This window comes from Pomacea canaliculata, linkage group LG12 (genome assembly GCF_003073045.1).
Source record: "Pomacea canaliculata isolate SZHN2017 linkage group LG12, ASM307304v1, whole genome shotgun sequence".
NCBI classification, from domain to species: Eukaryota; Metazoa; Mollusca; class Gastropoda; order Architaenioglossa; family Ampullariidae; genus Pomacea; species Pomacea canaliculata.
The window spans coordinates 22,734,778-22,747,609 of record NC_037601.1 but is presented as its reverse complement, the minus strand read 5'-3'; the positions used below and the strand labels follow the sequence as shown (position 1 = coordinate 22,747,609).

General features: G+C 47.3%; 2 protein-coding genes across 5 annotated transcripts in view; one reads left to right on the top strand and one right to left on the bottom strand.

Annotated features, from left to right (window-relative positions):
* Positions 1-2,354, top strand: part of LOC112576690 (protein-glutamine gamma-glutamyltransferase K-like) — a 47,404-nt gene extending 45,050 nt beyond the window's left edge. For both annotated transcript variants that reach the window (XM_025259332.1, XM_025259333.1), the window contains 3 exons: positions 4-164; positions 459-595; positions 1,173-2,354. In XM_025259332.1, the coding sequence (XP_025115117.1) occupies positions 4-164; positions 459-595; positions 1,173-1,329 (455 nt within the window). In that variant the 3' untranslated portion in view covers positions 1,330-2,354. The remainder of the gene's footprint in view (positions 1-3; positions 165-458; positions 596-1,172) is intronic.
* On the bottom strand, positions 2,002-7,957 carry LOC112576693. 3 transcript variants are annotated; one of them, XM_025259341.1, is made up of 5 exons: positions 7,407-7,952; positions 6,590-6,836; positions 6,126-6,365; positions 5,668-5,897; positions 2,002-5,402 (listed from the first exon to the last, which is right to left on the bottom strand). In XM_025259341.1, exons 2-5 carry the CDS (start codon positions 6,752-6,754, stop codon positions 5,291-5,293), a joined length of 747 nt encoding a protein of 248 aa, XP_025115126.1. In that variant the 5' UTR covers positions 6,755-6,836; positions 7,407-7,952; the 3' UTR covers positions 2,002-5,290. The 3 variants fall into 3 exon arrangements, with proteins under 3 accessions (XP_025115126.1, XP_025115127.1, XP_025115128.1); XM_025259342.1 differs by having other exon boundaries at positions 6,590-7,952; XM_025259343.1 differs by lacking the exon at positions 2,002-5,402 and having other exon boundaries at positions 5,464-5,897; positions 7,407-7,957.
* Between the last annotated feature and the right edge of the window lie 4,875 nt (positions 7,958-12,832).

Below are 12,832 nucleotides of genomic sequence, written 5' to 3'. Positions count from 1 at the left end.
CAGAAAACGATGTACAGATGAGCCTGAAGTGCGCCGACTACATCAACAACAAAGACACGGACTCGCACGTCAACGTCTACGTCATCGCCACCGTCAGAGAAACTCACCAACGCTTCGCCACGAGGGACACGATCTGGATAGAGAAACCTCACCTGGAGGTCAAGGTGAGACAAAGCGGGCGTCAAGCTCGTGCTTTCATTTCTGTCACGAGGGTCTTGGATCCACCTCGTCTTCTACACCACTGTCTAAAGATGGTTGATGTTATCTGATCAAACAAATCAAACCAGCAAGCAGACAATATTTGGTCCGTTCATGCTGTTGTTGCTATTAATGATGTGCTTGCTGTTTAATATATAAGACAACAGAATTAACTGACGTGAAGGAACTTGTGTAAGTGTGAGAATGTGTAGATGTAGTCATCTGTAGACTGCTGACCTTTGACATGTTGATGACCACAGACCGAGGGGCGGACAAGTGTCACCCAGCCCTTCCAGATCGTCCTGAAGATCGTCAACACTCTCAGTGTGCCGCTTACTAACGGAGTCTTTAACGTGGAGGGGCCCGGCATCCAGCGACTGATGGGCGTTAAGTGCAAGTGAGTTACCCCCCTTGTTCCCCCAGTGAAAGGCAGACAGGTGCAAATTGGAGAAAAAGATTTGGAGGGGTGGTTGGTAGGGAACAACGATATCAAGACCATATGTGACGAGCTTCTGATGATAGACTAACTGCCATGTTGTACATGTACACACCCGACAGGACTTGGCCACTGGACACATCCATTCGTGACCAGGCCACGTGCTGGAGGGTAGTGGCCACCCTGATTGCTCTCACTCCGGGCTTGCTGTTTTCTGTATAATTCTGTATTTATACATTCAATTCACGCCATCCTCGTGTTACTTACAAAACAATCGCATACACAATTGTAATACTTGTAATAGCGACTATAATGTTATAGTATTAGTACTAGTATGATTACACGTGTATGATTACAAGCTGACATCTTGTAGATATTTTACAACCCTCAAGACCGAGAGCTAGGTGACAACAAAGTGGGTCTGCGCCATGTCCGCCATCTTGTGCTAGTGTCCGTTGTCACGTGTACCTGTGTGGTTTGTGTCCGCCTGTCACGTGGTCTTGTACATCCAGTGACGATGTTTGTTGACTCGGTGCAGGAAGACGATTGGTCCAGGCGAGGAGTGTCGGGAGACGGTGACGTTGAAGGCGAGGCGCGGCGGACGTCACGAGATCGTCGCCAACTTCTACTGTCGTCAGATCTGTGACGTCGCCGGCGCGGCAGAGCTGGACATCAGCGACGACGGCAAAAACTAGACGACTGCAGCGACAGCAGGGAACTGACAACGGTGAAACACGTTAGTCAACCGTGGAGACCACAAAGAGCCGAGCGTCTGCTGCAACATTCTGACAACTGTCAACGTGCAGCAGCGACTGTGACCATGTGACACGTGGGGCTTCCATTGGACTGTCGTTGGCCAACAATGGACTTGGAGTCTTCCCGTGGACTGTCGTCTGCCAATCAGGAACCAGCTCTGATCGTTTTCCCGTCTGTTCCGACTTTCCTCCAGCTGACGTCACGTGGTCAGACCTGACCTCCTGACCTACCAAGTGTTTGAGGCTGTCGTAGTTTATTTGTTCTTGTCAACTCCTCAGTGTTGTCTCATTCTGGACATGATAATGTTATGTCTTGACAGGATATGTCTGTATACCTCCGTCTGTCTTTCTGTCTCCATGTGTGTGTAACATCTTTAGTTCTCTCAACGCCGTTGGCCGCCATGTTTGCTGTCGTCACGTTAGTACGTCCTCAGCCTCACCGAGCCTCCCTCGTGGACACAGTGAGGTCCTCACTGAGTGGTTCACCTTGTTGCCAGTGAATGTTGCAGGTGCTTGTGTACACATCTCTCCCTGATCCCAGCCTCCTGTTGTTTGTTGTCCACTCAGTCTTGCGCTTCATTTGACTTTTTAATTATTTTATATTCATAATCATCCTTGCTGGTGTATGACCTTTCCATTATTTTTATTTCTGTTTATATACTTATATTTATGAAGAAAATAATAAAGATTTTCTGTTGCCCTACACCTTCTGAACACTTGCCCCCGAGCTGCTGCAGGAACTGATGGGGTCATGACCTTTGTAAGAACCTCGCCAACTGTTGGCATTAAAGACAAGTCCGTTGAAAGACTTCTTGCTAAAACAAATTCACTGGACATTATTATGTATGACTGCTTTGTTCTGTTTACTGTCATTTGCTCAGCTTCTAGGAAATGGTCCTGTCCGGAACTCTTGACACGACCTACTGTTCATATCGTGATGTATTGCAAAAATATCTTTGACTAAACTTGGTTCTTGTGCTTTTTGAGTGTGGGTGTGGGATTGTTTGCACGTATGATCGGTGTGAGCTGTGAGTCTGACATTCCTTCATCTTTAGTTCAGGTCATGTTAGAAATAATGAGGGTCACACTAGTTGACACAGGTTAGTGAATGAGTGAGGAGCAGATGCCGGTCACTTGACTCACGTGATGAAGAACCAATTCACTCACAACATCCAAACTGATCATGGCAACTGTGTACAAGACAGGATCAGTGATGATGGAGACTGTGTACAAGACAGGATCAGTGATGCAGGTGACTGTGTACAAGACAGGATAAGTGATGATGGCGACTGTGTACAAGACAGGATAAGGATGCAGATGACTGTACAAGACACAGGAGGCGACAGCTGTTGTCATGAAGCTCTGTGGTCTTTGTACAAACAACGGCAGCTTCGATTCTTTGTGAAGCCAGTGGCTTGGCACTGAGTCCTACCTCCACCCCAGCACACCCACCCCCTTCACAGTCCTGTCTCAGGCTGAAGTCAGCTTGTCTTGGAGTCAGTCTCCCCCTCAAGTCCGCTCTCGTGGCTCAGAGGTGCGCTTAGTGCTCGAGTGGCTTTGGTGACGTCACAAGCGGCTTACAGCAGCGCAGGCGCCTGGTCAACCGGTCTGAGACACTTGGTGCACCATCACAGCACAGAACATTAGTACAACACTATATGTTAGTTTATGTTATGTGTGCAGTATACTGTACATGACACACAAAGGTCTGTACCATCCTGCACGCTGTCACGAGGCCGCGAGGTTTGCGGTGCTGACGAGGGCGAGTGACGGCCATCCTGTCCACGTCCAGTCCTGTCTTCACTTCACCAGTTGAAAGGACAAGGTGGCAAACACACTCCAGCATGTGCAACAAAACGAAAGAGTATACGTGTCCTTATTGTCCACCTCACTTTTATTGTGTGGAATCTTCATTTAATTCATGATTTGCACAACAAGCAGGTTTTTGAGAGGTTACATTTTCTATAAAGGGTTTAAACTGTTTTCAAAAGATATCCACAATATTTAAGCATGGATATATGCAGATCTTAATTATCTCCATGTGTATGTGAGTGCGATCGCTCGTTAGATACACTAAGAGAGAAAGAGAAGGGGAGTGTAAGAAAGAGAAAAAAAGGGAGATAGAGAGTGATGCAGGACACAAACCCTTGTCATTTATCTCAAATTCATGTTCAAAGAAAAGACTCAAACTCCGCTCAGCTTCCTGTCACTTTAATTGTCAGGGGGTCAGCAAACTGCGGGACTCGGTCATCCTTTGTCCCGACTGTCTGCCCAGACGATGGCTGATGTACATGTGTACACTAATGGCTGTGTACAGCAACAACATCCTGTGTGTACTAGTGACCTGTGAACAGCAACAACAATGTTCTTGCCTCCCATCAGGTGTGCTACTTGTTGGGAAAGCATCAAACCAGAGGTTGAATCCAGTTGAATGGTGAGCAGGTTATAGTTCAGAGGTTAGCAGGTCAAACGTCAAACGCTGACATTTTTTCCATACAGAGGTCTTCTGTGTGAAATAAAAATCTGTTTGTGGATGCGAAGGATGCACAGATGATGTTTGGGTTGTGTGGTGCAGCTGCACCGAGAAGTACACCTTCAACACCTGTGTGGGACGGTCTGGCCTTGTGTAGGAGGGTCTGGCCTGTAACCTGTCTGTAGTCTCAGTGAGACTTGTGGACTGACAGACAAACATCACCAATGGTGGCAGCACTGGGTGTGCAAGGTTGTCAAGTCTTTCTGTGTGCGAGATATTATGGATTGGGGAAAACCTTGGAATAATTAGACATGGACTTTTTCCGTTGAATTATTTAAAAAGACAATGTTGAGAACAAAGCGTTAAAATCAGCTTGAAAATCTTTCAGACATATTGTAAACACCTAATGAATGAGTTTCATAAACAAACATTTGTTGCACCATCAATGTACAGAAACCATCAGATGAAAATAAAGACCGGAAACGGAAGGACCAGCAAATGGTGGCCAGCAGACCTGACAGAAGTAAATGAATGTCGTGACGTCACGTGGGTTTGTTAGGGACGCCGCCCGCTGAGTGGCGCTGTGTTATTGCTATCAGAACGATTATGTAAATACACCAGTGAATGAACTGTCAGAGAGGAGAGAATGTTTGTCTGTAATGTCAGTATATACAGATGCCAAAGCAACTTCCGGAACAGAAAGTGTGTGAGTGAGAGAGAGAACAGCGAGAAAGAGGGAAGAGGCTTTCAATGGACGTGTACATACAGGAAGCCATGATACTTGATGAAGTAATGTCCGGATACTTACTGCAACACTAAATCTTGCGACTGCCGGTAATATTTTTATTATCATATCAAATATGTCTTGACCTATTGACCTGCTGCACGATGACAACGAAAGTTTCGTAATGTGTTGCCTCTGGACGGGTAGACTGTCGTGACCACTGACCACTGACCACTGACCACTCTACACAAACAAATGTCAGGCAGCTCGGCCACAAAATATGGCTTCTGGTCACACCATCTTCCAGTTTTGTTTTCATTCGAATCCTTCTCACTCCTCCCTCACCCCCTCATCAGCGTCCCCCCATGTTTTCTGGGCGCAGGGCGTAGTAGCGGGTGTCGGGACTCGACTGCTTGGCCTCCAGCACGGACTTGAAGAGCAGACACTCCACACCCAGCGCGTGCTTGGCATTGTAGACAAAGGACTGGCAACCTTTGACCCTCATGCACAAGCGGGAGCAGACGCGGCGGTCCGTGGCGGCCACCTGACCCAACAGGTGTTGCTTGCTGTCGGAGGGTGCGGGCATCCGGCCTCGGGCCACCAGGTAGTAGTAGGACGTGTCCTTGCCGCTGTCCTCCCAGTTGTGCTGCCGCATGACCTCTTGAAAGGCCAGGCTGCGGGTCAGACAGTGCAGACCGACAATGTCACACACCGCGGCCTTGACCTCTGTCTCCACGGGCTCCGCCACGACCCTCGGGATGTAGTCGGTGACGCAGTACTTCTCCTCCCCGCCGACTGTGCGCTGCTCCAGATGGACTGGCAGACAGAGTGACAAAGCAGCTGCTGTCAGAGGGCGCAGTGTGCAAGTCGAGCATTCACCTGCCTCAATTAGCATAATTAGTGAGCGTTAATGATACATTGAGACATTTGAGTGTAGTGAGGCAAGGTAACGAGTGAACAGTGTACAGAGGGAGGCAGGGCGTGTGAACACACGTGACCAGGCTATCCCCATGGTTACCCCAGCTTTGCAGCAACAAGGATCACGTGACGCGTTACGTCAGACGGAGTAAACACTGTTTACCGGTTGGCTGCACAATCCACGACGTCGGCTGACAAAACGTCGCCAACGTTGGCCACGTCGTCACGTGACAGGGCGGCGGCGAAGACCTGGAGGCACGTGTAGCGGCCGTGCAGCCCCTCCTCGTCCTCGTCCTGCCCGCGTCCCAGGCGCATGACCCCCGACACCGGAAGTCGAATGCCGTTGGGGAAGTCATCGTCTAAGTCTTCCAGAAGCTGTCCGTTGTGATAAATCTGCTCGGAGACAAGAGGGACTGACAAGCGATGTCACGTGATTCAATGCTACTGTAATTATCACATTATATTCGATACTGATCACGTGGTTGAACTCTAGAGACGGCCACGTGGAGGCAACCTTGCTCGCTCTCACTAGGCGAAGTCATAGAGTGTTTGTAAAAGTTGGAATTAACCGATGACATACATCAACGGAGGATGTGAAACCATTGGATAAAGTAGTCTTACCTGGATGTTACCAGTGCTGAACCTTCTGACGACCACCACGTGATTCCAGGAGTCAGAGGTCAGCATGTCCGAGATGGCCGTCACGCCAACAGACACTCCGTACTCGTCCCAAAAAGAGACGAGAAAGAGGCTCTCCATGACCGCCATCTTGATGACGTTGCCGGAGGGGCACCTGTAGTTTAGGACCGTGCCCTGCGGCTTGCCCCCAATGGGAAACACGTAGAACGACAGAGACAGGTCCTGTAAGAGAGAGACAGAGACATACCGACAGGTAACATGACTGCATTAACAGGTATAACCTATTGACCTTTCTCTGACCGTTCATTTCTGACCTCTTCTAAAGACAGAAGACTAAGGTAGACACAGGGCAGGCGTGGCTTTGACCTTTGCTCTCGCAGTGCAGAGGTCAGCTTCAAGAGAGGACGGGAGGCGATTGTCCTGTGATGAACACGTGTTTGACTCACCCGGAAGTTCACTTCTCCGGAGAAATGGAAGTCCACGTAGGAGGTGGGCGAGCCGGTGAGCACCATGGCATCGTAGGGAATGCCGGGATAGCCTTGCTGCAGGGCGAAGCATTGGTTGGCATCGGGCAGGTGGGCGTCATGCCCTCTCATGACCTCGTGGTGCATGCTGGTATTGCCCAGCGGCCACACGTACTGGGGGTGATGGTGTCCTTCGTGACACCCGCCTCCCCAGCCACCTGTCCAGCCTCTGTGAAACCAACGGAAGAGTTCATGTTTGTCTACGTGGTTGTCTACATGGCTGTCTATGCGATTATCTTCATGTTTGTCTACGTAGTTGTCTACACCACTGAAAAAAGACTAAACTCGCTTGTACACCTAGGATACCGAAGTGACATGGTGCCAGGTAAGGATAAAAAGGAATGAAGGATGAAAGAATGTCCAACCTGAACCTGGTAGCGTCCCCTGTGTTTGAGAACATCGTGATGAGTGTTCAGTGTAGCGTTCATGTCTAAGTTGTTATTACAAGATTGTTATTGTCCATCCTTGCCTCTGGCACATCACATTTACTGAATGCACTAACCACGCGGATAAAGCTAATTAAAATAAAGAGATTGTAAACATGCCACACAACAGACAGCAACAAATGTTTAGAGAAGATAAACAGCATGACGAGAACTATTGAAATAATGAATTGCAGGATAAACAGCGCGCGCTGACAGGATAAACTATTACAATTAGTCGAGTGTTTTTAAGTGACCTATGACCTATAACATTCTGCACATTTCAGCAGACGACATCTACACCCAGAAACTCTTACCCTTCAGCACCAAGACCAACAACAGCAGCAGCCACCGAGTGAGCATCGTGATGTCACAGGTGAAACTGCTCACCTGCTCCTTTTATGTGCCGCCACTGCAGTCAGTCTTCAGGTGAGCAGTGGGCGCCAGGGCCATGGAGGGGGAGAGAGAGAGGGAGGGAATCTCCTTACAAGCAGCCAATCCTATCCTAAGAAGATTGGGACAAACCCTCATCAGTTCAGCCCGAGAACTTCGTCCTGGAAGCTGTTTCTTGACTTGTGTGCTGCAGCCGAGGTCACCTGTAAGTTGATATCAAAGTATTTGTGCCGCCTTCACAATTTCAGGCTGATGGTGACTAGTCATCACTGGCTCCCTCCCGTAGGAGTCAACACACTCAGTATTGTCTTCATTAACCTTGGTGACAATGGTTTCCTCGAAAGAAACGTTTTATTGTGTTTTTTTTTTTTTTGTTTTGTTTGCAAATGACAGAGAAGGGGCACCACAAACATTCAGAGATTATATTTACTATTTTTTTTTTTTTTGTTTTGTTTTGAAAGTTTTCTGAACTGATAATTTTTATTCAAGCACCACTTGTCGACTGCACACACAATTACTCACACGATCAGGCATGAGGGGGAGGGCGAGGTGCTGCACCGGGGCCCGCGGCTTGAAGAGAGCTCGGTCTTGGTGAGTGCAATTGTAATGTTGTTACATAATGTTGTTACATACTGGCAACAGGAGTTACCATTGCAATTACACGGGGCACGGACAGTGTCTGTCCCTCAGTCCGTGCTGGCTCTCGTCAGCCCTGCACTCCCTTACTCACTACCTCCGTCCCTCACTCACTCACTACCTCCGTCCCTCACTCCCTCACTCTGAGTGAACTCTACTGGTGCCATTGCTTTCGTCCCTCATGTGCCCCTGATGTTGGTGGAGGCACGCGCTACTTGACTCGTGTAAAGCTTGACAAACAAAGGTAAACGCAGGGTCGCTTGTTTTTATTTTTTGTTGAAAGAATTAGAAAACTACTCGCATGAAGGCCACGTTGGAGACAGCTGTTTGTTGCCCAGTTTGACAAATATTTGCAGGACAACATGAATGTAAAATTTTGAATAATGCCTTTTTACAAAAATAACATATCAAACTATTACTACAAATTTGTGACAAGAGAAAGGAACACTCAGAATAATAATTAGAATTTTACAAGTACTCTTCAAAACTATACGAGCTTGATGTCTGTCTGCACGTGTGTACAGGTGTGCAGGTGTGCAGGTGTCTGTGTTTGAACACAATTTACTTGTGCCAAGTGTCCAAGGTGTTTTAGTCACTACTCCAGTGTCCGAGGAGGACAGTTCTCTGCTGGCAGTCTGGTGAACAGCAGCTTGACCCACATACTTGACCTCACACACAATGTTGAATAATGGATGTAAGCTCTCTAAACACTGTGACGAGGGCTTTCTGTTTGCGATCAAAGACACCGCCAGGTGTTAAACAGACATTCGGTGCAGCTTAGCGCAGACATCAAACACTTAGCGGTAACCAGACCTTGACAAGGCCGCCATCCGCAAGACTTTTAATGTCTTTTGATGACAATAATAACAACAATAACTAGTCAGGTGTCTGAAAGCAACTCACGCAGCGGCCAACCAAAGTGCTTTCTACAGTCGTTTTACTCTCTTCCTCCTGATTATGTGTGTGTGTGAGTATGTGTGTGTGTGAGTATGTGAGTGTGTGGTGATAGGAGTGTCTCCCGATGCAGACGACCAGATAAGAAGGACTGAAGAAGAAGGTGCGCCTGATATAAACTGCAGGAAGACGAGGGGTTAACTGACTCTAACTACGGTCAGGAGAGAATCGCCTGCAATGACCAGGATCCACGGTGACAGCAAGTCCTGACTGATGTGTCTTCTTGCGGCTATTTACAGACCATCAAAGGCGACAATGCCACGAGGAGAATCAGTGGCCAGAGTGGGAATGACAGTAGTCGCCTCTCTTTTTAGCTCTCCATCCTTTGAGACCAGAAGCTGCTCGGTCCTCATCCTGTGTGGGTGGATGATGCTGCACTGACACCTACACATACACGGGCTCATTATGGGCTTCCCATCGTCACACATTGAATTTCGTTATCGAAATTAGAAGATTAATCAAAAGAAGGAAGAGAGATACACAATGAAAGGAAGACTCGGAAAACAACGGCCTGGTGTCCTCCACACGAAGTCTGTCGAGACAAAGGTGTGCCAACCACTCCAGGATGTCCGCACTCCTCCCTTCTCAAACATTTTTAGATGATGTTGTTTGCAGACGATGCCTGCATCAGTCGCAAGAAAACATCACAAACAACTTTTTTTGTACCGCTGGATGTGAACATCGTGAATTTAATATTCACACAATGTCGCACACAGTAATTAATAAAGTTGATTGGCTTCCCTGAATTAAGATGCCATGATAAGTTGAATGTCCTCACCTCCCCCACCAATCACATGATCGTGATGATGTTGATGATGATTATTATTGTTATTTAATGAGTTTTAACACTCGGTTTGTCCTTAATTTATGATTTAACACTCCGGTTTGATTTGAACATCGTGAAGAGTGATTTGACCTTTTGAGGTCACCTGATTTCTGATTGATTTTTGTGTTTGTCTCTCGAGCCCGAAGCCTCAATATCACACGCTGTCTGCATTGCTGCCATAAATATTTCTCCTGGCAATACCGGACAATACATGATATCAACAGAGACTGTTTCTTATCATGTGATAAGATGCCTCTCTCTTGTTTAGGGTCGCACTACTGACCACACGTGGCTTGTCCACAGGTCACAAAACAAGACCACACATCATCATTATAGTTCGTGTCATATTATTATATATTATTATATTATTATATGTGTGCTATAACTACTTTTTTAGCAACTGACTGAAGGTAAGGGAAACCGCCGAGAGACAGGGAGGCAGGACAAGAGGGGGATGGGCGATCATAAAGCCCTCCCTTGGTAGTCTAGGAGGCTCTTGCCACCAGATTATTAAGCAGACTGTTTAGACAGCGGCTGATATCTGCTGCCCCAATCCACATGCTTATTAGTTCGAGATTTCCCAGAAGGTGAGGCAGGCTTGGACATGCTGCCATTAGTAGACCTCAGTATACGAGCTAAAGGTCAAAGAGCTTCCAAATGTAAATGAAAATCTTTGGCAGAAGTCTTTCCTCCCAGCAACTGTTGTTATTGCTGGCAGCCATCCCGAGTCTCTTTTTAATTTTTTTTTAAGAAAGAGGGATTCTTTAAAGCAGGATGTTGAGTGTCTTTAATGGTCCATTGACCGCAAACCTGTTTTACACAGCGAACTGTGGACCAGACTCAGGTACTCAGGGGGAAGACGGAAGGAAGAGAGAGTGGAGATGGAGAGATAAAGAAGAAAATTATGCAAGCGCACGCCTTCGTGCACAAGTGCAATTCTCGTGGCGCGTATCGCCATCACAGCCCCAGCAAAACAAGGCAATGTTGGGGAGAGAACTCTCGCCGGGGGTGAAGTATATCAGCACCGCACGCCATGCATTCACCAGCATCCCTGTCGGAGCTCTCTAGTGCCAGTGTACACGGATGGCCAGTGGCTAGGAGCAGCTCTCGGGCAGCTGCCATAGTGAGACTGTACACGGATTGACACCCTCCCACACAACTGTGGTCGTGCTGGCAGCTCGTGCGAGAGGAAGGGCGACTTGTCCCACAAATCACCGCGGCCATGTTTTAGTGGGGGTTGGGGGTGGTGGGGGGTTGTTGTCCGAACTGCACGAAATCGATGAAGTAAAAGGTCGGCGTCGCTAGTGTCGTGGATGTGGGAGGATGTGGCTACAAATCACGTGACCTAGCTATAGCTAGCCTGCTAGTCTGTGATTCACCAGCGACTTCTGTAGCAACAGTTGTGGTGCAGGACGATGTCGGACATGCTGGACATGCTGGACATGCCTCTAGTGGACAGCGGCAATGAAGGCGACCATGTCTGGAGATTGTTGCTGTCAGAAACATGCAACTACAAGCCGTGACACGTGACACTGGACATTTCTGTTCTGGATTATTACTTGGCATGACTGTCGTGGGGAGTCTGCTCGACCTCGTGCCATGCAACATCGTATGATGACTAATTATGTAAACAAGTCTCGCGTGCTTCAGTGTTTCTTAAAAATAAAACTCCGAAAAAATCATGGAAAATGTGGATGACACTGCCCAGAGACTGTCAGTCACGCAGCTGTTTATTCAGGTCCTGTTTGTGTTCAATGGACTGAGGGGCTCAGTGATGTGGACACAAACAAACAAACAAACAAATGACATGGACTTCTCTGAGTGAAGACAAACTCTTTCTCGAGAGCAAGAAACTTTGTCACATGAACGTCTGCTCTCTCACACGATGAGGTATCGGCGACAACAGCAAAGTGTGTACAGTTTGAAGACAATGGACAGAGATCAGATCCTGTCTGACTTTCATGTATTTGTTCATGGAATGTAAAGAATTACATTCAAAATTCTTAGAAAAGTGAGATTAAAATCACACACACACGCGCGCTCTCTATCTCAAATATTCAGAAATACACTAGTTAGTGGCTTCTTTCATCCACCACATCCGATGACTGATTTCATATTTAATGTTAATATAGTCATTTAGCTAGGTTTACCTGTAATAATTAGCTAATTTTAGCTTAGGACTGAACTAAAATTCTAGGAACACAGGTGATTAATGAAGACAGTGTCAAGCTGTGTAAATTATTATCAGCAACTCGTGAAGTACACAACATGTCCACATCATCACAAGCAGTCGCCGCTGCCATTGTTTACTGAGCAGACCCATGTTGTGGATGTGAAAACATTCTCTCGTCTTTAAGCCTTTTCTCCCAAGTAAATATTGAAGAAAAATGATAATTCGCCTTCATTGCCAGACTGGAACAGTTACTCCTGCCAGAGATCGTGGCGATTTGTAGAATGAATGTCCACTGGGCACGAAAGTGTTCTAGACACAGACATTGGACATCACAAGGTTTCCAGTCCAACATCCGCCCTCTGACCATCCTTGGCCCTCGGTTTGCCTCAGCCTCTGTGTTGCAGTGATACAGAGGATCTGCCTTGACCACCCGGAGACTGGAGGGTTGTGTGCCGACTGTCAGCAGACATCACTGGGGTGAAAGGTCAGCAGGCTGTGGGTTTAGACAGCAACATCAATATTCCTTGTGATGTTCCCCGGACTTCATTACAAGCAAGTTCCTCACATCTGGAAATGAGTTCTCTCTGACAGAGGATTCGTCTGTTTGGCAACTGAAGAGTCTGTCCACGTAAGGATGTAACTGGAAACAACAGACGGAAGATACGGACTCCTGACAATAACTGAGACTACAACTGTCCTTCTCTCATCTCACCGCACAATGGGGCTGATCATCAGAAGAAAGAAAAAGAAACGTGAGTTGT